At 40.6% G+C, this 26055-nt stretch overlaps 1 protein-coding gene across 1 annotated transcript; it reads right to left on the bottom strand.

Annotated features, from left to right (window-relative positions):
• Nucleotides 1-545: 545 nt before the first annotated feature.
• syt9b (synaptotagmin IXb) lies at nucleotides 546-25533 on the bottom strand. Its single transcript, XM_076142277.1, has 8 exons — nucleotides 24866-25533; nucleotides 17330-17505; nucleotides 16528-16745; nucleotides 15179-15719; nucleotides 6333-6453; nucleotides 6027-6198; nucleotides 5385-5514; nucleotides 546-2383 (listed from the first exon to the last, which is right to left on the bottom strand). Exons 1-8 carry the CDS (start codon nucleotides 25011-25013, stop codon nucleotides 2306-2308), a joined length of 1584 nt encoding a protein of 527 aa, XP_075998392.1. The 5' UTR covers nucleotides 25014-25533; the 3' UTR covers nucleotides 546-2305.
• Nucleotides 25534-26055: the final 522 nt, after the last annotated feature.

Consider the following 26055-nt stretch of genomic DNA (forward strand, 5'->3'; position numbering starts at 1 on the left):
CTCTCTCTCTCTCTCTCTGTGTGTGTGTGTGTGTGTGTGTGTGTGTGGTGGAAATGGCCCAGAACCTATTTCCTGTCTTCCCAGCATCAATACATGCCTTTCATTTTTATGATGAATTTGGTGCAATCTAAAACTAAATATTTGTGTCCCAGTAACAACAGTGGTGATAGCAATGGTCAGTCTCTTCAGTCTGCTGTTATCATTAAATTACTACTGTGAACACTCCTGGCTAAGTGGTGCTGTCCTTCATAGATAGAAAGACTCCATGCAGATCAACACAGACCTGAATCTTTCTGATATAATGCTGTATTCCCACCATAATCCCATCATAGTTAGTGTTTTGCTGTTTGATGTTCTTGATCTCTCCCCCATGACCAATAAGCAGAATGAGTGTTCTTAAATTACCTTTCCTGATATGTTTTGTTCCACTTGGATGTTTTTCCTGGAATGAAAAAATGATCTGTTGGGAGAGCGACAGGGATCTGAAGTGAGAAACCTGTCTGTCTTATTCAGTCTTGTCTCTCCATGGATTAATCTGCACTATACATGTTTATAGAAATATTTATTAATAACATCTGAATAGACACTGTACACAGTCTTTCTTGGTTCCACAATACATCTTGTGTTTACAATAAGATTAGTATCTCACAAAGAAACAAAAGACTAAAAAAAAACAATATCTCACCAAGAAAATTGTTGCATGCAATGTCGTACAAACACAGAAGAAATTGTCAGTTATTTGTAAGACTGTCAATACTAGGATTCACTTGAATTTCAAAAACAAACTCCCACCGATTAAAACAACTACAGGGCATGGTCCAAATGGAAGAAAGCACACAGTCCAGTCAGAACACAACAATGACAAACAATCATCGCAATATATGATCCTCTCTTTCTCGAATAGGAGCCTTCTACGATGGCAAAGCCCCTTGAAAAGTGATTTCCCACTGGTGAGAATGACGTTAGCCATAGACAAAGGCGTTCCCAGCAGCATAACGCTGCATCTCAAAACTCATTTATCAGATGTTACCAACCACAGCAGGAAGCCCTCTGACAGCGGATTGACCTTTCGCTGGACAAACCCATTTTACTCTTGCCATGATCAATGACCATGAGTCATTATGTTATCTTTATTTTGACCATTCCCTGTTGTTGGAAATTATGAGTATTTCACATGCAGTAAATTAAAAAAAAACTTCCTTTTCTGTGGACTTTTCCCTCTTTCAGCTGCTTTGTGTGTTCTTTACATGATACATCTTTAGCAAGTGGATTGTGAGAACGAATGCACAGATCCTGGAACTGGAATTGAATTAGAGTGGAGAAATTATGTTAAAAAGTGGTTTAACTTGAGGTGGACACCTATATAAATACCTCCAGTGAAACAAACCCATAAGACCTGAACTAACCTTAATGTTAATTACTTACTTTTACTTCTGTTACTTGTGTTTACTTCCTTAACATGCTGACATAACACATGTGAACACATCCTTTCACACCTGGTTAGATGCATCCATGAATTACAAGACAAGCAAGGAAATGTTTGGACGCCATCTGTGTTTCACAGTTCATAGAAGTCAGACTAGACTCAGAGTAGATTTTTCAGGAGAGGACCTTACAGAGGAAGTACCTGTTGTACCAGTCTAGTTTCACTCAGCATGAACGGTGCTGCTACAGCAGTATTTTGCAGTGTTGCACAGATTCATATAAAAATAAATGAAATAAAATCTCCTCGTACTCATTAGCATTTTGGCAACATATTCATTAAAACCTGAATATACAATACAGTGTAAGTAATTTGTTAATTTTCATTTCTATCTCTGTAACCTCACCTGTCAGACTGGTGAGCAAGTAGCGAGACTAAATACACACTCACACAAACCAAACAATTACAGCTTCAACATTCACCTAAAATCAATAGATTGGTCCACAAACTGCAATTTGCTAAAGAAGCTTAACCTGTTAGAATGCTATAATCAGTTTCAAACATGTTACACTTACAATAAAAACCAAATGAATGAAAGTATTGTGGTATTTACTTGGAATGTAGTTAAGTGGTTTTTGGTTGTGAGGACACAACAGGAAGTAGGACACGGTAGTATTCTTAGCATAACAAAGACTGCGGTTTAGTCTAATGACATATCTGTTTAAGTAATGGCTTATAAGTAGCTGTTGTTACTAGAGTCTCTTGTTAGTCTGCTCTCGTATCATTGAGCTTCAGTCGGACCCATCGTGTCATTGTTCAACCTATCCTGAGGATTACTGTGTGTGTGTGTGTGTGTGTGTGTGTGTGTGTGTGTGTGTGAGATCATGGTGAAGGTGGGGTCTTCAGGGAATTGGTGGATCCTCCTTGGCTTGCGGTCCCTGTGGCTCCCTGTCCGATCCACTGGGCAACAGAAACAGAAACAGAGAGAATGAAAGATCAGTTGTAGAGTTCATTGCATCTCACAATACCAAAGTGCTCAACCACATGAATAATATACTGTGAGCTAGTATGTTTATATCCATAGTTCAGTCAGCAGGAGGGTCAATCTCAAATCTTGACACCTCATGAAAAATCTGAAGTTAACATGCAAAAATGGCTCTTTACATTTTTTGCCACGCTCACTAACACTTAATAAAACTATGCAAATAAATGCACAAGTGTTTGATGGTGAGTGACAGAATGAGCTCAGGGTAACACTATACAATTAATTATGCATGTTGAGTCCCAGCACCAGTGTGATTGGCAGGGCCCAGAGTTAACCTGCTGGGACCTACAAACATACATGTATACCCCTGGTGAACATGTTTGAGGCTTTCTGCGACTTTAGGTCTAACTGCTATCAGTGAAGTTAGAAATATAAAGTTGAAGTCATCAGATGATCTAAATGTCAATTTACAAATTAGGGGTTGCACATTAAATAAGCTTATTATATTCCAGGGGGAACATTAAACTCTAGTATACTAATATTTCCCCATTATTCAAGTATCGTTTACTAGCGATACAATATTGTCTTTGGAGAAAATAGAATGAAATGGGTCCAAAACATTTATTAACTATGCTGATGCCTCACACTGACACACACACACACACACACACACACACACGCACACACACACACACACACCAGCAGTGTGCCGGCTCATTCATGAATGAGTGGTTTAATAACGTGCGGGCAACTAGGCATCCTGCTCTCTTTGCTTCCTTTGCTTTCCGCTCAATAGCTTACGAATTGTCTTGAAATCTGAGAGCATTTTGCTGATCATAGTCTTGTGTGTGTGTGTGTGTGTGTGTGCTTGCAGTGTGATTGTTTTTATAGCCTTGCTGAAGAGATAATATAGGTGAATTATTTATGATTTGTGGTAGAGGGTCACAGAAGCTCACTCCAACACTTCAGAGACGCAATAAAAACATGCAAGCCTCTCATCATGGATAACAATACGTTGTGTGTGTGTGTGTGTGTGTGTGTGTGTGTGTGTGTGTGTGTGTGTGTGTGAAGTGTGTGTGAAGTGTGTGTGAAGTGTATTTATGTGTATAATTCCCTTGAGGCCATATGTGGATCTTTTGAAGGAACACAAATAAGCCATTGGCCTGGTTGCGATGTTAGTCCAGTGCTGCTGCTACTGGCTGCTGTAAGCTTGCTAATGGCATTAGGTAAGACAGCACCGCACAGAACACCAGCGTGTGTCTATATGTGTGCATGTGTATCCCTGCGTTACCATTACACAAATGGCCCTGGAGGCAGCAGGATAGCTCCTCTAGCTTCACCACTGATGATGATGGCAGAATCACTGACCTCCCTTCAGCACAAGCACTAAACACAATGTGATAGCTTGTTGCATACTTGGGTTGCACAAAGTGGTTCACTGAGAGAAGTGGGCAGAATGCCTGTACTAGTTTGTTTGTTATTAGGATTACTCAAAAATTGCAACCCTTGGCATTTTGTTTTCTATGGAGCTGAATGGTGCCTTGCAATCTCTAAGCAGTGCTAACATGTGCACCGGGACACCCAGGGCCAGATGTACATACAGTTGAATGGTGTAATATGTCCTATTTGGAGCCCTCTTTCAAATAAATGAAGTGGTCAACCAAATTAAATTGGACTAATGCGCTAAAGCACAAGCAATGGCAGGTGGAATAACTTCATGCAATGCAACTCAAAAGCGTTGCAAATTAGAAACACCTGAATGTCAAATCTAGTGCTGGTCCCAGTAACATTTGAGGACTTTCGGTATTTGCAGTTTTCTTCCAAACTCAATTATAAGTGTAATCAGGCATGGTTACAGCAGATGTCAACATGTCCAACCAGTGGCAGCATTACATCAATCATGTTGGCCTATAAACCTATAATGCAAATGAACTTAGTGTGCTGTGTGTGTGTGTGTGATTACATGCTCCAAACATTTTCATTTACACTTAGCACAAACTGTATTACTTCTAGGAACATCACTGGCATGTTCATTAGTAAAGTCTTTATCTAAAGTTCCTTATCTGAAGATAACTTCAATTCAGACAAGAATACTAAACTTGTTAACATATCTCTAAAGTCACAAGATCACTAAGGGGAATCATTAAAAAACCACAAACACACCTCTTTTTACACAGTCAGCTTCCGTTTTGCAGCATTTTATTCTCTGACACTTTGAGCTGATGAAGAGATTTGGTGTTGATTCAACATTAATTTACACGAATCAGTGCAGCATCTGTTTTAGCCTGCGCTGTTAGTGGTGTGGGCAGGGAATTGAGGAATAGAACCCCCACTCTGTTGTTGCAGTCACAGTGTGAGATCACAGAGAAATATAGGGATAAAGATGAAGGTTGAGCAGTATTGTTATTAGTTTGGTCTCTTTTTACCTTTCCTAATAATTGATTTCAAATGTTTTAATTAAAAAGTGTCAAACAGATTCACTTCTTTTGTATCTTTTAAAATTTCACAGATTTTATTTCCCGTTTTATTGCCTTGCTGTTGAAGCAGACATGTTTAACCCTGCCTGTATTTTTGGCATAGTTTTCTCTTTTTGTTTCATAAAGAATGTTTTGACTTGAACTTTGTGTTGCGACATTTAAAACTGACCTACATGAATCATGGAATAATGTTATAAATTTGTAAAAGTAAAACTCAAAAACTAATTTAATCTTTACCATTCATTTTCCATCGCTAACCTGAGTTACACTTCCTGACATGCTGCATAATAGAAGAAAACAGAAAACCTGACCTCAATCTCTGAAGTAAAAATGTAATATTGCACCTACAGGTGCATCTAAATAAATGAGATTATTGTGGAAAAGTTCATTTACTTCAGTTAATCAATTCAAAAAGTGAAACTCTCTGTGTAGCAGATTTTCTTCTTTCCTTTTTCTTTCTATCCTTACCAGCAAACACACACAGAGACAAAGTAAATACCTCTACGAGTGGGTGCCAGTGTGCGATGGGTTTGCGTGGGTATGTCAGCATCTCATTCCAGTGGTCTCGACCCAGACTCTCTGCGTTGTTGCCCACTCGGCACACCCCGATTACCTCATTGTGTCCGACCCTGCAGGACAGAAAACAGAATTTCAAAACAACGCATGTCATTTTCCTACAAACAATATGATATAAGAATGCAGTGTAATGAATAAACACATCAACACATATTGGGAAGAAAGGACAATGATATTTTCAGTGCTTGAGGTCTCACTGGTATGAGTGTGTGCAGTCAATTGTACAGATCAATTTTGTGAAGCCAGCTATTACACTTTTATTCACCTCTTCTCTGCTTTCCTGCTTCAGCATCACCCTCATAAATGTGCTTGAGGGCCAGAACTCAGATGTGAGATGACAGGATGGGGAAAGCATCATTTTATTGTTCATTCGAGCTGAACTGTGCCAATCTTATACGTGGTCAATCTTTGATTTTGTTGCACTTTAGTGGTTGCAGGTTGCCGCCTTACATGGTATTGCGTCAGTGTATGAATGGGTGAATTTGTGTCATAGCACACTTTTAATCTTCCTTTAGATTTGTAGGGATATGCAGGTGGATATCTGATATATAGGTGACACACTAACCTGTCGTAGTCCATGACGGCAATAAGCAGGCAGATCTGGTCAATGTTTTCAGGAGGAACATCAAACACAATGGCTTCGTTGTACACTGGGTTCAGAGTGTTACGCTTAGTTGATGTCTTCCTCTTTTTCAGCCTCCGGCCGTCACACATCAGAGACACTTTCACGTATGGATCTATAGAGAAATACCAAGGCAGTGAAACAGGATGTCAAACTTCATAGGCATTGGGATCTACACACAAAACACAACATGTGGTCTTCATGTATCTACAGTATCTGACTGTGCTACTTGATACACTAGGTAGTAACCTGAAGCTCCAGTGATGTCCATGGCTTTGAGATTTCTGGCTTTGATCATGGTGATGGTGAGTCTACCCGCCGTTGGGAGATAGCACAATGAGAACATCAACTCTCCAAGGTCCACATTGTCCTGCAAAACAATAGATTACAATAATATTCATTGTCCACCAAGCCAGACCTTTGTGCAACTAGTATGTGTGTGAGGCAGTGGCTCAGTGCTTCCGCTTGGGAACCAGAGGGTTGCCGGTTCGAGCCCCTGCCGAGGTGCCCCTGAGCAAGGCACCGCACCCTCAATTGCTCCCCCCTCTGCGAAGGGTGGTAATGTAATGTAAGTCGCTTTGGATAAAAGCGTCTGCCAAATGATCGTAATCTAATGTAATGTAATGTAGTAGAATAACTGTGTCAGACAAGTGGCTTCATTCAGCAGAAGGTACATTTCAAAATTTCCAGGCTTGAAATATATTAACAATCATCATATTGTATCAAATCTGTGATATTATAAATGCAAAACAGCATAGCACCTTAACACGCAGCAATAAAATGATTCATCATTCATCGGCATTCTGATTATTCTGATCGGTGAGTTTTGCTATTTGATGCAGCTCCATCAGTATTTGGTTGAACGAGGCACCATGTTACCTCATTTCCTCAGCAGCCACCCCTGCTATCACAGCCTTCCCTGATTCCCTAACATGTCAAGCTCGTTTCCCAATTAACGCCTCTGAAAATAACGTGTGAGGTTGTGAGAGTGAGAAGTGTGTTTATTAGACACAAGCACACACATGGATTCTTGCGGTGGGAAATTCTACTTTACAGTTTTACTCTTTCTTCTCCAATCTAGACACTGGGCTGACACAAGACACTAAACTTAGAGTAAGTAAGAATTATAGTCTACTCTATTCTATATACAGTGATGGAAGGGATGCTGTTTCTTCTATTTGTATTCATTATAATAATGTACAATAAAATCCTGCAAATCCTGAAATGATGCTTAACATATGTAAATAAATATGGTCCTATGCGGGGCTCAGAACTTGCAGATTAGTGTGTCTTGTCTAATCGATGATTACTACACAGGATGTTAGTGTATTTTTATTTGGTAGTTAGTCTCTGTCGTAACCAACCAATTAGCTAAGTAGCCTAGTTAAAGGTCAGATATTATGGTTGCACAGGAAAATCATTGTTTCTTCTGGGACATCAATAAGTGCTTTTACTCCAGCTGATAATTGGAGTCAGTCTATACTTGCGCGACATTCACATAAACAATCACAGCCATGGTCTCTTGTTAGTATCCCAAATCACTGGAAATTGAATTTGGCAAAATTAGTTGATTCATCACAGATGTCAACTACACACACACACACACACACACACACACACACACACACACACACACACACACACACACACAGACCAGTGGCAGAATCCACCTGTGACACAACATCATCACTTATGAGCCTCAGGTTGATGTGGATCTTGTGATGTCGCCAAGGTCTGACACACTGATCAACTTTGGCACAAGCACAGGAATTTACGCACAGACACACACACAAAAAATGCATACATGGTTGATCAGCGCCAGAGTGAGGTAAACCCATCGAAAACCCAATCTCCATCGAAAAGGCACACACACACACACACACACACACACACACACACACACACACAGTGTTCAGACAAAGAACTGCCAGTCACTTCTCTTATGAGCACTCAAACCATGCCTGTGGTTAGAATTATGGTCACTGGTGCTCAGGTAATGAAATTATAATGGAGCTTTAAAGAGCCCTAGTAATATGGAAGCACAGAGTGGACAGTCCATCTTTTCCAATTATAACGCTAGCACCTTCTCTCTCTTGAGGACAAAACTCTCTTCCTCTTTTTCTCTCTCTCTTCCTGTCTCTCTCACACTTTCATCCTCCCTAATAACAGGCAATACTTTTGTATTGACACCTGTCATTGGGGAAATGCCTCCCAATGGGTAAATTAATTGATTTGGGGGGAAATTAATATAACCAACTCTCTCTTTGTATACAGACAGTTTGATCGAATTCTGCATATCCAAAATTCACCAAAAGAACAATATCATTTGTGAAGTATGTGGCATTTGAAACCGAATGTGGGAGAGTTTGATAGTAAATGTGCGATAGTTTCAGTGGTGTATGCGAGAGAGTATGCTTGAAATGGAAGTCGCCTTGAAATCTCAGTTTCTGATTGGTTCTTTTGGCTTTACATTGCATTAAAGAAACCATACCAAAGTGTGATGTGTACAAGTGCCTTTTTTCATTCATTTCATCAAATTCACTACATTATAACCAGCAACTGTACAAATGTTTCTACATTAAATACTCGGTATTACAGCACCAACTTATATAAATCCTTCCTCGGACCATTTCCAGATGTAATTTATGTTGATCTTGTTGTTAGTTGAGCGCCAACTAATTGCACTCTATTTGTTCCAGTAGAGATAAGCTACACACAAATAGTTTTAAAGTTCTATAGTTCTAGTCCTAAAAAGACTTTGGTCTGTGGCGTGTTCTCACCTGCAAGTGACAACACTTTTCCGGTGAACCAGGGTTCACTTGTTAGGTCGAGTGTGAATGGAGTGTTCTTACCTGTCAAACCCAACCATGTAAGTGTGAAAGCACAGTCCTGCCTGTATGGTGGAGTAACGAGACATCATTACAAACTATCTACCTAACTAACAACATGCAGTGATCTGCCTGGCCTGATTGAATTTCATTGGGAATTGAAAACTATGAACCGAATGTTTTAAGACTTTTATGCAGAGGTAGATGCTAACAAGCAATGGAAGTCTCACTGTCATTGTGTTAAGCCTCTTCATTGAAGAGGGAAAGAAACACACCGACAGAACAATGCCAACCAATGTCATCGTCGAAAAATGAATTATTTTAAATATATCAGTGTCTTACGTATTGTTGCTCCTGTAATATGTTCAGGAAGTCGTACCGACATAATTGACCTGCAGACGCATATCTCTCACTTAGTCAATAAGGGGAAATGAGAGGACAAGTGTGGTATGGTAGCATTTGTCATTGTGAGGAAATGGGAACCTCCTTTACTGGATTAAACTCACAGACACACACATACACACATTCAGTATATATCTTATGACCCCATTCATCAAGTCCCTAATTACAGGCCAAGCCGACTGCAGTCGATGGTATTGACCCCAGAGGAGGTGCAGATTGCTCTGTCTCTGAGCACTTCATCGTCTTTGTCTCCAAAAATCTTTAGCTGATGACAAGCAGGGCACATGTGATATGATATTTTCATCTCAGCCTAAATGGATGCACAATCAGTCCATTAATGTGAAGAACGTATACAAATATGAAGAGTTTACCAACATTTTCAATGCATTAATTTGCCCACTCATCAACTGAAAATGCAAATCTAGTGGCTGGATAGGATCGCCTAAACACTAAACAGGAGAGGTTAATGGGAGTCAGGGTCATAACAAGGTTAGTATCGTCCATGGAGTCATGGTGTCTGCAATCTCCTAGGCCCTAAGGAGCAGCCACCCTCTATGGAAGCGGGCTCCTCAAGGCCGTTCCATGTGAAGAAAAAGAAGTCTCATCTTATCAAGCACCTTTTATCTGCCACTCTTATTGCTGAATAAACTGCTTCATTCCACTTCAGATTTTGTCTGGATTCCTCTCTCTGTAGCCTCTGATGGCAAGAAAAGAACTCAACTTAGAACAAGCTTCCACAAAATGTGTCTCACAGAAAATGTACAGACCTAAGGAGAAAGAGGCTAGATGAAACACTGATATCCTTTTCAACTAAAACAAACAATCATTAGCTAGGTCTATTCATTTATGCAACGGAAGCATCATGGGACTGCACAGCAGAGGACAAATACAGAGCAGAGACAAGCGGGATCCATTCCTGGGCCAGCAGAGGTACATGTGGTTTCCAGAGGAATGAGTAATTAATGCTGTATGTGGATTAATTGTGAGGCACTAAAGTTTGAACATGAGCAGTGGTCTTAGACTTATCAAAACTATCAAAAACCAACTCAGTGTTCAAGCAAGGATCATTTAGGCACTTAAAATGTGATGATATTAGAGCCATATATGAATCCAGCTCAGAAATGTGTACATAAGGGTCCAGTACTTATGGCCCAGGAGGGTCAGAGGCTCGATCTCTGCCAGGAGCCATGATTAATGCACATAGACTACAGGCTGGACCAGTACAGGGTCCCTCCCTACTCTCAAGTCCCAAGGGACATAACCTAGTTCTGGTTCTGCAGGAACACAGAGTCACAGAAGAGAGATAGAGATACAGATAGAGAGAGAGAAAGAGAGAGAGAGAGAGACAGAGAGAGAGAGAGAGAGAGAGAGAGAGAGAGAGAGAGAGAGAGAGAGAGAGAGACGTTAAAGCTTCATCACAGCACAAATCCTGGGAGTCAAACACATAATCATGCAACATTTTTGGACTTTGAAGTGTTTGAAGAGAGCTTGGTCCATACAGTAAATACTGTACACACACACACACACACACACACACACACACACACACACACACACAATCTCAGAACCTGACGAGATAATCGGCGTGATCAATTAAAATCAATATGTAATAAATTCATGGCCTTCTGCTTCGGCATAAAGCAGGACTTAAAAGTGTGAAATACCTGCAAATTCATTAAGTAAGAAAGTGTGAAGAGTTATGTGATCTTAGTCTCCTCTTCTCTGTCTTACACCTGTGTGCCTCCTGGGGCTCAGACACAGGTGCTGTTTTTCTCTCCCACTGCAATGATAAATCAGTTCTTTGTGTATTTTAATGGATGTACATTCCCTCCTCCCACATTGTATAGGTCATACATGAGGAGATTCACTATTTCACTTAATTGTACTTCATAAAAATGATTATGTTGATGAATTACAACTCTGAAGTGTACCTGTATATTTATGATAATGTAAATAAATCACATCATATCATTGGATTGTAATAATCCAGTGTGTGACATTGGTCAGTGTTGATGATGCTGATGGTGTTTAATGGATTTGGAAGGTGGATACCTCCAACACAGGAGATTGTACAGTTGTAGTTAACAACTTTGATGCCTCTAACCTATTTATGCTGACCTTATTTAGCTGGGAAGTGGGGGTGAGTGGAAATAGAAATAGAAATGTAATGTTAATTAATAATGAATAATTAAAAATCTTGCCCAGATTTCATAATGTTATTACATAGCTTATTCATAGCTTAACCTACATGCAAATAAGGAAATAGTATAGCCTCTCTCAAGGCAAACACTCGCCACAAAAGTGGGTATTCAATTCTGGATCACCCAGTCCACGCTGTCTGAGAGTGTCAGGATCATCTGGTCTTATGATTTCTGGGAATGAGGTTTTTTCACTGTGCCAAGTCCCTCCCTTTAACAATAAGCACCTACTAGCAAAGGAAAAGAGGACAGATTCACACTGTCTATGTTGCATTTCATTGATCAAATTCATATATGAAACAAAACAGTGTACAAGCAAACAGCCTACTAGCCTATTGAATGAAGATTATATTCATAACTAGTAAATATGATGACTTTATCTCTTCTCTGTTTAGATTCTGAAAGGAGAGAGAGAAAAGGAGAGAAACAGAGAGTGACGGACTCAGACATGGCAGGTGTGGATCGTTTGATGCTCCCAATAGAGAAAGCACTATAATATTTGTAATATGAAAAGTAATATTTGCCAGTTCACTCCTGTTTCCTGTGTGCTCCCCTAACAAAAACAGACAATCTGTGGGAACTGACAGCGTCAAAGGATAAATGAATTGAGAAATGTCAATAAAAGCCAAATCTCTCCAATTACTTCCGGTTAGTGATGGAAGAGTAGTTTTCTTTTGTGCACACAAATCTAGTCGCTGCCATGGAGACATGCACACAACACTGGGCGCTCCAGTGTGTTTGAAACATCAGGAAGACACAACTATGGCCACTTTAATCATTCTAAATACAAATCCAATTGTCTTTGTGGAGTCACTGTTCGCCACAATCAATAGTGACACTGAAGCTTTATCTTAAATGTATTTACCAAAACACGTGTATTTCTATTTAAACAAACTTTTAACTGAAGAAAAACTATACTGCAGTGACGGTGGTGGAAAATGGACTAATGTCTTAATCGTGGACCCCCTCTGTTTGGGGTAAACTCTGCCTAACACGTGTAACTGGCCTGACAGGTGCTGAAGTCCTTATGTAAGTCTGACGTCGGAATACGGAGGAGCAGAATTTTGTATTAATGTAGATTTATGCATACAGGGTACGTCTCAATTCTGAATCGAGCCCCAAAAATAGGCTGGTAGCAGGCATTTATGAATGAAGGAAAAGGAATGTGTGATCTACCACTGTTTCATGAATTACCCCCTGTGGGTGTTGGCTGTCAAAACAGGCCAGCGCTTTGGCATGGAGCTTTAAAGTGAAAGGGCCTTTTGCTCATTATGCCTCTGTGCTGCACAAGGGAGAGAAGAGATGGATCCATGTGTTTTTTTTTTGTACATTTCAGGGCTGAAACTGGAAGTCTGGCCTCCAGTTTCTATGCCTCATATACACGGAACAATCCCCAAATTAATGCCACCTTAAATTTGAGCTCTCTGGTATCAGTGAAATCATTTCTAATGTCTTTCTAATGATTTCAGAGCTTGCTAATGTTAATTCACATTTTGGGGATTAAATAGTGTTGTTATTTGTCTATTTATTTCCTAGATGGTTCTTTTGTGTGTGTAACTCTGCACTGTTGTATCCGTGGATTCTTCCTCAGTGGTCTTTTGAGATGTAATTAAGAATCATTTATTGTAATTAGGTGCGGTGGTTTCAGTATGTCCCTATCTAATATTGATCATCTCTAATAACTGCATAACAAAACCTCTCACATGTTATTTATCTCTCTATAAGGTGTAGAACCAACAAAAAAACCTGAAACACAGTTTAGGTGAAATAGACTGTGCAGGTACAAGTAAACTCCAGATTAATAATAATTAAAAATAAACTGAAACTGACTGACAGGGAATTCTGATAGTAAACGTTCAGCAAGGATACAGTTTACCATATAAAACTTTACAATGATCGCACATTCACCCATTCATACATGGATGACAGGGGCAAACCAAACAAGGAGCCAACTTGCACATCAGCAGCAGTTTAGGGGTTCAGTGTCTCGCTCAACAACACTTCAACAGGCTCTATAGGGAGAGCCTTGAATTGAACCGGGAATCTTCCAATTCCAAGACGACAGCTCTACCATCCATACAGCAAAACAAAGAAGAAAGCACAGCAACCCATGATTCAATCTGTAGTCAATAACATTAGCAGCATTTTCTCATGTTAATTATTTACTGACAGAAAAAAACCCTCAGCCTGAATCAATGATCTACCTGACTTCAACGTCTGTACTCTCAAAAGCATTTCTCATTCAATACAGGAAAAGGCACAAGGTTTCAAGGTTGAAAAATAAATAAATACATTGATGGGGGTAACTAAAAAGTAAGAAATTGCACCCAACCACCCACTCATACAGACAAACAACGCTTTCCAAACAGTCTGTGTGCTGTTTGACAGATTCTATCTTTGCACTTATCTATCTTTGATAACATAATATTCAATGCAAAAGCTGTCTTAGTACAAACACAATGTCTGTTAATTCTCATACCATTCTGAATTTATCATAAAGTATAGTCTTATCCTGCTTTGCTCATTTGCCACTACACTTCGTCTACATTAGGGTTGTGTACTGTATGTCTAACTCTCAACTTTCAATGGTCCAATACATTGAACACATGAATAAAGCAAAGTTGGGTGCTTATAAGTGCATAGGGCATACAGATTTGACACTACTGAGTATACTGAGCAAACTATGGAGTGGAACACGCGTGGTTACGGTCTCACAGAATCTACATGGCAGAGGTAGAAAGCAGTGCCCTAAACTCGTTCAGAGGAACAACACTGAGCCACAGGTTCATATATGTGGACGACAGTTATGTAAAACAACCCAGGAGATACAAGCCTTCCCGGAACACATCAATTCAGTGGACAGGGACATCAAGTTCACTTCTAGCTCAGAGCGATATATAACGTCCTTACTGCGACCCACAGTGCACCAGTGCTGTAGATTTACCTAAGTGTAGGGAGTGTTGCTGAATCTTTGTCAAACCCAAACCCATGTCAGTGCAGATCTGGGTCACTACCCCAAGTGTTTCCTAGTGCATTCATTAAACATTAACTGTGTCTAAGTATATTTCTATGTCTCTGACTCTTGAAACCGTAGAAATGAAATGGGCTACAGGCCTGTTGAAAAAATTGGCTTCCCCTTGCCGTTGTAACAGGGTTGTTTCTCTTTGTGATCATCTGAACAGAGTCAGGAATTACAATGAAATAAGGGCATGGGAGTTATAAAACTACAGATATTGCTGGCCTAGCAGACCAATGACAGAATTCAAGATGGTATAGCATTGTGGTCAGTTGCTTGACCATCAAACCAACACTCAATATTCCACACCATTGAGGAAACATTAAGGGTGCAGTCACACTAACTCCATTTGGTCCGGTTGAATAGATTAATGTGTTTGTCCCAAAGAACGGCCCGTTTTCTATGTGTGGAATCTGTATTCGCCGGTTGTGATGCCATAAAAAGGACCCATAACATCACAATACAGGAAAGTTGGGGCAACATTTGGGAAAACAACGCATGTAGTGTGGTTCGGAACACTTCCTTCAATGAAATGTAGCCAACCGGACCAAACAAAAAAGAAACACCGTAAGAAAAGGCTGAGCCCTGGTGTAGATAAGTGTGACAGCACCCTAAAAAGGAATATGAAATGGATAAAGACTGGTATCTCACCGAGGTTACGTATTGTACGTTCCGGCACAGTTTTGTCTCCCGAGGGAAGTCAGCAAGATCTAGGAAGTTGTCCACCACCACCTGGCCAATCAAGTCATGTCGCGTGAACCTATCAAAGTCGTAGACGCTGAAGTGAAGCTTGCGACTGGGAAGTTCCGTGTACGACACAGGAAAGAGAAACACCTCATCGAAAACTGGGTTGAGTGTCTTGCGGTGCACCTTGGTCTGGTGTTTGTTTTTGCGGTCAGGTAGCAGGTAGATCTTGACGTAAGGATCAGAGCTTCCTGAGAAGTCTTTGGCAGGAAGGTCCTGGGCCTTGTGGATCTTAACAATCAGCTGATCCAAGTCAAAATCAAACTTCAGAATGAAATGGAGACGACCACAGCTGTCAGGCCGTCGCCCATCGTCTGTATCCACTGAGCGCTGCTTGTAGAGTTCAGGTTTAATTCTGCCCAGACCAGACAGGGACTCCTGGCGCTGGAACTGAGCAGGGTTGAAGTCTGGATTGGACAGGTTCATCTGTCGCCGGATGGAATTGTGACTGCAACAAAGCATAACGAAATACAAAGTTCATTTTCTTCTATCCCACATTCCTACGGACTTTTAAAATTAACACATTTTAAATGAGTGCCTTGAGATGAACCTTATGGAAAATCCATATTTCTGATCTATGTTTAGATGACACTACATTAAACTAACAGGATTCCAGAATTTGCTCAAAAAGTTAACGAAGCTTTACTATTTTATAATCAGGTATGATGGCCTATTACTTGCAATTAATCATCCATGTTCATGCTCATAACTGAACTGAGTGTCTGCTATGTTGATGATGATGATGATGATGATTACCTAACACTCAGGGTAGTTTCTCATCCTGAGGGACTATGCTGTTATGTAATGTCTCTGACAAAAAACACAAACATTGCAAAGGTTCTCATAGTGGCGTTACCAAAGTATGATGGTCCATAACACAGAGCAGGGTTGATTGTATTGATCCTGCTCTACCCGGTCTCCTGTTGTCCTGCTCAGTCTTTCACTCAGTCACTAATTTAAATGAGTATGAACACTAATTAATATTTTTTTCTCTCTCTGGATTGCCTCAAGTAACTCACATTTCTATGAATAATTTTTTGCAGAAAAACAAGTTAAAAGTGAATATTTAAATATGGAGGTTGGATCAGTGATCAGTGACTCCTACCCTGGAGTGGGAACCAAAATATGGTTCAATGCAGTGCAGTGTAAAAGGGCTAGAGTGCTTTAAAGGGCTCTTACTATGTGCTATGTGTATAACAAAATCTGTGTTATGAACATTTGTTTCTGTTTGTGTTTGGGGAGTGATGAGTACTGACCGCACAGATGAGGTAGGCTCAGTAATCTGCCTCTGGACTCTGTCCCTGGCTATGGTGTGGACCTGGTGGTTCTCCATTTTGGCCTGGGTCTCCAGTGGGATGTCAGGTGACGTGTGACTGATCTTTAGGGCCGACTCTGGGACAGTCACAGCTGTAGGGGGCAGTACAGGCTCCTTCACGCAGCCATCCTCGCTGTACTCCCGCTCCTCCCCATCCACCTGCACAGCAGACATAAGAGTTTGGATTTGGCTTTTGACTTTCAGTTTACTCATGAAATGGTACAGTCAAGTATTTGGGTAGCTTCACGACCTGCTCAAAATTTTACTCAATAATTTTAATTTGGAGAATGTAGCCATTGTGTAACCTGAAGCCAAAACAACAGAAAGAGGCCGAAAGAAGAGGCTAGAGGTGAGTGCAGCAATGGGGGATAGACCACCATCAAAATCTGACATCATGCTTGCTATTAATTGGCTGAATCAGAATATTGACTCTGAATGCACTGAATAATGCTATTCACAACCTAAATTAAGTTGTCCAAACTGTGGCTTGCTGGCCAACTGTGGCCTGTGGTCAATTTTTAATTGGCCCACAGCTAATTCAAAAATATAATGGAATGTGGCCTACACATGACACGTGATCTTGACTGTATAGTACTTCTTAGTTGTAACACTAAGTGGAGCAACAGTTGAACAAGGCAGCTTCTCTACAAAACAAGATAAAGAAAAACAAGAATATATATTCCTCTCAGTCATTTGGTGTGATTTTACATAGAGAGAGATTTTTAAGTGCCCCTCTTCCTTACCTCTGTAAGAACAGGCTGTTGGTCTCCTCCCAGAAAGTGCGCCGCTTTGAGGGCATCTGGAAGAAAGCGGCCGCTCCATGGCACCCAGCACAACTTCCATGAGACAAAGAGGGAGACACTGAAGAGAGCCAGACCACAGGTGGTCACGAGCAGGGACAACAGGCTCACCGACACATCTACAGACAGGTGGAGAAGAGACAGCGACACTGAGCACATGCCAAGGGACAGCACAGACAAACCTCAAACAGTATGTGGAACCTGATACAGTTCTCTTCCCATCTCGCCTCTCTGCATAGATACCTCAAACCTAAACCTAGTTACAGACACACAAGCTGGATTGCTAATATCTAATTTGATAAACTGGTTGAATTTTTTGAATGGTTGGTATGCAAAAGGAGATCAAAGAATGTTTCTCAAAGGCGAATCTTGCTTGTATCACTTGGTCAAATGGACAATAGACGGTGTTAGTAGTAAATCAAATGTTTGTATTGTAAGTCAGAAGTAAGTCTCAAGTAGCATTGAAGTCCCAAGTCAAGACAGGCAAGTCACAAGTCAGAGCCACAGTCCTAGACTTTGACTTGCGAGTCCTAAACAAGTCAAACAGGACTCTGTACCACATGTAATGCCCTCTTTTTCGATATTTTTTCTGTCTTGCAAGTCATTCTGAATTAGAATTAGAATATCTGCTGTATCTGGAGCCAGACTGCCGTCGTGCAGCACAATGCTCTGCTGACACCATGTAAGACAGCTATACATGGATGCCAGTGATCCATTGTCTTTTCTGCCACATGAATCACATGACTCATCACACCTAGACTGTGTCTCGCTCGGACTTAACCTGCATAAAGGGTGTTGTCCTGCCACTCACCATCAATGACAATATATCATTTCATTCAGGTACAAAAATTTAGTTTAAGGCACAACTAAATGTTGAGAAGTCGATGAGTTGGATCACTGCCTGCTGATGTGATTTTATTAAATGAAGCACAAAGAACATGGTCCTCATGATGCACAGGTCTGCCCTGGGTATCAGCAGGGAGAAACTGAAATCAATGAGAGATGATTGTTACCCTTTTTTGAATGCTGAGAAACTTGACATTCACTCAGTTTAGACACGATTTTAAACTTTACGAAACCCAAACTAGTCAGATCACCCACGCATCTGCTTTATCGCTGGACTCCTTCCACCCACCACCAACCAGCTTCTAAAGTGTGTTGTGGAGCATCGATGTATTTTGGGCGATCACTCAGCACACTTTTGAGGCTACTAAAAACTTTATTCAGGGGCTCGTCTTCATACTGAAGTATTGTCTCTACAGTCATATTATGAGACAATGTGGCCCCTGGCACAGAACCCCCACCCCCCCACCCCCACCCCCTTAAAGAATTATATTAAGAATACTTAAATTGTATTGCTATGCAGGTTATGATCGTTTTCCATCATTATTTTACAGTCTGTTGCACAAATGGCCAGTTGGCAGCAATGCGGCAGCCGAATCATCTGATTCACTGTGGGTGTGAGTGGCTGTGGTCCTGAAGTGATATGGTAGCAAAAAACATAATCCCTTTTTTTCTCATCACTCATATTGTATGACCCTTTAGATGACTTCAGGTAGATACATAGAAAGGAAGAAGGTGCAAAAACAAACAACACAAAAATGAAAAATGATGAATACTCGCAAAACTAAAATAAATACTGAAAACAGCCGTCAAATTATGCAAAGCAATTTCTTAAAGCCACAATTAACTTTCAAAAGTTAGACACCTAGAGTTCATGCTTTTCTATCAAACAATTTTTTTATGTACATAGCTCTGTCCTTGAATGCAGACTCCACTGCAACGTGCCCCATAAAACAGCTCGGGATCAAAAATCAAGCATAGAAACAACTAATGTCTGATCCCAACACCTCCATTGTTTGCAAAAAATAAGCGAGTTCAGGGGGGTTGTTATTTTATTTTTAGTTTAGTGCGTCTCTCTTGTATCTCACAAAATGCTGTTGTTTTATGCCAATTATGGAGTCCGCTTTTTTAAAAATCATCCTCTCCTTGTCATTCACAGTGATAAGTACAACATAACACAAAGTACTGACCACAAATATCAGATTTGACATAAAATAGTCCTGTTAAATTTAACCTTACAAAATAAGTGAAGCAGTGTTGACAGAGAATCTTAGATGACCCATACAATCTTGTGGCTCCAGTTACCTTTGTTTCTCAGTCCACAGGGTGCCTCTGCTTTTTAAGTCCTCTTGCACAGTGCAATCAAGCTACGCAGGTCTAAACCCTGTCAAGCTTGTGGCCCTTAATTGGATTCAGGAGCTCCTATAATCACCAGGCTCACTCCTCACTGAAGGAAGTCAGGAAGTCCATGATTTTAATTAGAAAAGGTTTGAGGTTTGATTAGTGTAATCATCTGTAGTGGAGTTGGTGTTAGTCATTCTTCTGTGAACGTGCATGATGGAGTAAGAGGTAAAGCTATCAACATGTAATACCCACTAAAGTATCATAGCCTGAATAATCAATAATTCATTTTTTGTCATTGAGTCATTTCAACACTTGCAATAAACACAAAGGGTTAAATCAGTGGACAAGATCAGAGCAACTGTGAGAATAAATTGAAATGTGACAAAAATGTGAAGTTTGGTTTTCCTGACTGTTCTCCTCCGTCTCTGAAGTCAGTCAAACGTAAAAACTGTAAATGAACAAACCCACAGGTGGCTGCTTTGATTGATTGGACTAAATCCCCTTTTGAGAGGCATTGTGTAAATATTTAAAAGCAGATAGAAAGGTAGGACGACCCTCCTGTAGTTTGACTGACAAACAAACACACACACTCGCCCCCCCTGACCTCTTCTCATGTTCATGTCATGTATGTTTTAGGTCATGGAGTGTACATGTCATTCTACATGTACATGTTATTCTCTCTCTCTCTCTCTCTCTCTCTCTCTCCTTCACTCTCTCCTTTATTTTTACCCAGCATCCATTATTGTGAGATGCTTGAACAGATGTCTGCTTCTACATCACTGACGTGTTTGAAGAGTACTTTCTGGATTAAAATCAGGCCAAATATAAAACCTTAAACTGATCATAGAGGAATGTTGTGTTTGTGTCTAAATCTTCATTCTGCATCAAAATAGGTGCACTTTCCCAAAAACACCATCTGTTTCAAAAGTTTCTATATTTAAATTATAAATTAAGTTATAAATGAGCAGCAGTGCAAGAGAGAAATGACTTACTGGAGCTTAAGAGTAGCAGACATGCCGGAAAATGTTTATGTATAAACAGAGAATACAATTCAAAGGCTCTATGTGCCTTTGTATTGTAAAGGTAATCGTAAAAATATAAAGGCTTACACAATATTACTAGAAAGTATATCTGTTCATCTTAAAAACAGCTAACTTTTTAACGTTTATTGCATCATTCCTTGTTGTCATTAAAAGCAGATCGAGCTGACGAGGCCAACAGTTATGACTAGTTTATTGTTTTCCTCAAAGTATAATGTGCTCCTGTCAGAAAGAAGGCCTCAAAGCCATCTCATTACATTTCTCTATGTGGTCATTTCTCTGGGGTGTTCAGCCAAGGCAGCAGGGGGTCAATAAGGGACAGAAGGTGAAAGGGCGAGGACAAAATTGAGACAAAATCCCAGGACACTACTTTTATCAGGTTTTGGAGGGGAGGAAATTGGGCATCTAAAAACAGCTAGGGGAGCGTTCAAGGGAGAAGAGAAGAGAAGAGAAGAGAAGAGAAGAGAAGAGAAGAGAAGAGAAGAGAAGAGAAGAGAAGAGAAGAGAAGAGAAGAGAAACGTTCAGTGAGCTCATTCAAGAATTTCACCAGAGGCTTGAGGATTTCAAAACCAAATCCAATAATGTTATTGTTGCTTGGCAACAAAACCTCGAAAATGCAATCAAGAGCCTAATGAAACCTAACCTGTTTCCATCAACATTTAATCAGTCCCTCTTGTCAGAGGCCAAGAGATGAAGAGGTTTATGTATTTCCACTTTACAATAGAAACATTATGCAGTTCCCACATTTAACTTCATGCTCCATTAAGATGCAAACATTTGTTGTGGATAATAAAAAACTGAGTGTATGTATTATTTGTGTGTGTGTGTGTGTGTGTGTGTAATTAAGCATCCCGAATATTCAAATCCTACCATGTAATTATACAAAATATGTGTGTGTGTCTGGGTCACCTGAGACACAGGTCCATGCTTATTATCCAACATGAGTGCTCCAGGTCAGTAGTAACTGGAAGTGAAGATGATTCATCGCTCATCCAAATATCTAAATTATGCTTGGAAAGAAATGTGCCCATTGTTTGGAAGTCACAATGTAAGAGTTCCCACATAAGACATGACCTTGGTTGCCTTCACTGTCCTTCTGTTGTACATAATCAGTCCCATACTTTTCTTTTGACTTCACTAGTTTATATTCACCTGAGTCACTGCACTCAGTCCCTCCCAAGCTAAATCAATCAATCAATCGATAAATATGTGCCCTGTAGTGCTTATTCAGACCCCAAAGGAGATATTTTGAAGCTGACATATTGACATGACGACATGACGTCTGAGTCGACATGAACCGTCACTAGAGAAGCCAGGACAGCGTTGTAAATAGGTGATGACCTTCGCTTGATATTCCAGCTTCATTTACACCTCTTTCAAACTTTCTCTGTAGAAAATGTGCGCATTACTGTCGTCAAAAGGCGGCTAAAGACAGCTGATGACAACAAAGAACTACTGCTGCCACTTGTCACTAAATGCAATTGTGATATCTGTTAAAATGCAAACTCAAGTGGCTTTTACATGAAGTACATAAGGTAAACCAGGAATATATTTGTCTCTATTTTCCACAGAGAAGGAGAAAGAGAAGTGGATTCTGGGTGAGACAGCAAATTCTAGAAATGAGGCCAAACAAAATGTTTTATTGTTGCATCACCGGTACAGCAACCACAGCTGTTTGCAACGAGCAGGTCCATTGTAGAGCATGACATCAAACAATAGCTCAGTTTATTTTCAAAAATGTCCAAAGGTAGAATATAATATAGAATAGAAGAGTTATTTACCAATGGTGATGTTTTAAGTAACATAAATCATGTTTTAGTGTTGAATGGGACATATTAAGCTCTTTGTTATCGTTCCTATTGTTGTAGTTTAATACAGTATGAGTTTGTGAATTTCTTTAAGTGTCAATCTCAAATTTTGCAACTTTAACACAAAGTAAAATAAACCCTTAGTTCCTAAACTACCAAGAAAGCTGTTCCTGATTGGTCAATTACTTCATTGACATTATAGCTACAGTATATAATTATATATATTCATTGACATGAATATTACACTCCTTCACACCTGGCTCGACACACACAGTGAGAGAGTCTTAGGCCAGTATCAGGTTGCCACTAGCCACATAAAAACAGAGTGGGCACTTACACATTAATTAAAGGTGCAGTTCGCCTTTGTGCATGGAGGCATTGCAATGGTGAAAATAACAGCATTAGTGCATTTGTCCCCTTTAAGATCACAAGGAAATGTTCCAAAAAAAAGGGCAAGACGCTGATCATACCAACATGATAGCGCAGGAGAGCATGTGAGCGTCTTTACAGAGTTGTTTGTTGCAAATCAAACTGCATGTCTCCCTGCATATAGAGCAGTCTAATACAAGAGGAAGTGGGTCAAAGCTCCTCAGGGGAAACACTCCGGTAGTTTGAACTTCCTCTTTATCATACATGTTTAATGATGGATTGTAACATGTTTCAGCGAAGCGGCCCAGCCACAGCCGCTAATTGAAAATCCAGCATGAAAAGGAAACAGAAAGGCAGACATGCATATAAATGTTGATGCTCAGAAATGCATGGGCGATACAACAGTCTACATTACAACATGATCTCTCGCTGCATGGCATCACCCTACACACACACACACACACACACACACACACACACACACACACACACACACACACACACACTTTTTCAGACATATTCATATGTTGATATATTCATATGTGAAGGCTAACACAATAGCCTTCACAATTGAAATATTTCTGTCAAAGAAGTTAGATCATCTTTTATTTTTATAAGATAAGGTGAAAGTCTGTGAGATCCAAATCAGATGGCTCACACTGGTTCTCACAGAGTCACCATCATGGGGATCAGCGAGCACATAAAGAACATAATCACTGCTAATTTGTAAAGTTGGTTAGTCTGGAAACTCACAGGGGCTTGAGTATCGCTGGAAATTGTCGGTGTTAATCACTTTGTCGAAATGAATGTTGTTGATATGAATACCATCGCTCCCAAAACAACATCACAGCACTTCATCATGTATTTGTGTCAGAGTTAGAACTAAACATTTGATTAACATCTTATACACGGATAAAACAGATTCATCCCTTCATCTCTGTAGCATTTTTAGAATTTGGATACAAAATATACATTGCCTCTGTAGAATATGATATAGGATATATGGGATGGACATTTCCCCCATCGCTGAATCTTAATCAGCAGATTAAGCAAAAGACATATGGGACTTTTTTTCTGAAACAGTTGGCTGTGGAAAAGTTATTCTGTTATTATTTGACCTGCTTGAGCTTCACTTTATGATGCAATTTCTAATGAAATGCTGCTAAGACACGGATTAGTTACTTTTCAGCAAACTGGACCTGGCAGATCCCAATATGAATGCAATTTCAGCATCAGCACCACAGAGCTGGAGGTCTAACTGAAGCACATCATCAAAGGGTGGGGCTCTCTCTCTCTCTCTCTCTCTCTCTCTCTCTCTCTCTCTCTTTGCACTGAGGGTTATGGAGGCTGTATTATCCTACTGTGTGAGATCTGAGATGCTTTGTGGATTCCGCTGGTGTTAATAGATGCAAGCAACAAGTTCACAGTTCACACACTTTTGGTGTTTGCTATTAATCGAACACACTGTCTGCTGCTCAGTGCTACAATCTGCAACACTGTGTTAAACTCATGTAGTCATCCGTTTTCCTACTTTTCATACTCAACAAATCCCCTATTTTGCAAAAACATCTCCTAATGCAGGCACACAGAAATCTATATGCCCCTTAAATGGATTTCTTTGCTTTGGAGACAGTTTTGACACATTTAGCCCTTTGTAGCTTGACAGACCTCTTTGATCATTGGTGTGTGAGTGCAGCTTTAGGGCTTGCCTCTGGCCCTTTAAAGATCAAATAAGAAACATTTTGCCTCTTGATATAAGCACACATTACACATTAATCTTAATATGAAAAGTTTAAGGCTGTATTTGAGCATTAAGACTTCTATGGGTTACATTAAGGAATCTAGTAAACACTGTAGCTGATGTACTCTGCATTAATCTTAATTAATCTGGCTATGTTTGTTTGGAGTTCAGTGCTTTTGGGGGAAAATATATTCAATTATCCTGACATGGATGGAAGCAAAATGTCAAAATTGCAAATGAAAATAAAATGATACACGTGTGTGTCCAATTATGAAACTCCAAGCAACTTTAAAGAGAAACAGAATGAAGTGGTGCAGACTGTAAGTTGCTGACCTGAGTCTGTGTGTCGGGGTCTGGCCAGGTCTCTGAAGTAGTAAATGAAATCCAGGCAGTGGTCGTCGTGCAGCTCTCCCTTGGAGCAGAGGTCTGACAGCAGCTCCAGCGCCTTTCGACAAATCTCATCCTCTCTTTCTGCAGGCATTGCCCTCCAGCATCCTCCTTACTGACTCCTCCGCCTCACACACTCACACACACACGCACGCACGCACTCGCTCCCCCTCACTCACACTCGGTCGCTCTCTCACACATAAGGCAGCGCACAGACGCACCGGCCCCGGCTACACCCCTGGATCAGCCCGGTGCGCATGTGAGGAATCGGCGAAATCCGTTAAAAAAAACCAAACCTGCTCTCTTTCTGATTTTGGTTTGATTTTTGTGTCAAAACTGAGAGATTGTGCCGGGGCGTCAGAAGTTTCAATCGGTTTGAAAACCCCTCCTTTGCATGGTTTTCAGCTCCCAACCAAGCGCGCAGCTCTCTCTCTCTCTCTCTCTCTCTCTCTCTCTCTCTCTTCTCCTTCTCCTCCGCCTCCTATTTTCCTTTCATTCTTTCCGTTCCTTTCTTTTCCCGTCTTTCTCTCCCGGTTGCTGCTGAATCACTTCACTGAGCCTCCAGGCTTCAACAGCAGCGCCAGCCAAGGTCCTTGGATGAATGCTCGGCTTTCACTAGCGTTCAATTATTTCTCAATGCACTGGAACGCAGAAAGGCAGACAGGAAGTTGTGCCTCCATCCAGCGCTCCCCTCCCTCCCTCCCTCCCCCTCCTCCCCTCCCCCTCCACCACCACCATCATCAGAACCATCCTCAGTCCCTCTCCACTGAGATGGGAAGTCTACTGAGGAAAATCCCTCACACTCAGCTGTGCCGCACCAGACACTAGAGCTGGAATGAAGAATTAAATCTCTCTCTGTCTCTCTCTCTCTCTCTCCTGCTCTCTCTACCAGTTTGCTTGATGACTAACACTAAAATATGTGAATGCTCCCACCAGGCAATCAGTGGAGTAATGAAGCAATATCCTCCGCTCTGCTGGGTAGCAGGTGTTATGGGTCCGAAAACCCCTGAGCCCCATGCACAAGCCTGACCTTTCACAGATGCAAGTAATGAAGGGCGAGAACAACAGATAAATGTCACAGCAAAGCCCCGGTGAAGAAGCTAATAACGCTCTATGTGCCCCCAACACCCCCATCA

Source organism: Genypterus blacodes, unplaced genomic scaffold (genome assembly GCF_046128005.1).
Source record: "Genypterus blacodes isolate CSIRO-AG114 ecotype Tasmania unplaced genomic scaffold, CSIRO-AGI_Gbla_v1 ptg000021l_1, whole genome shotgun sequence".
NCBI lineage: Eukaryota > Metazoa > Chordata > Actinopteri > Ophidiiformes > Ophidiidae > Genypterus > Genypterus blacodes.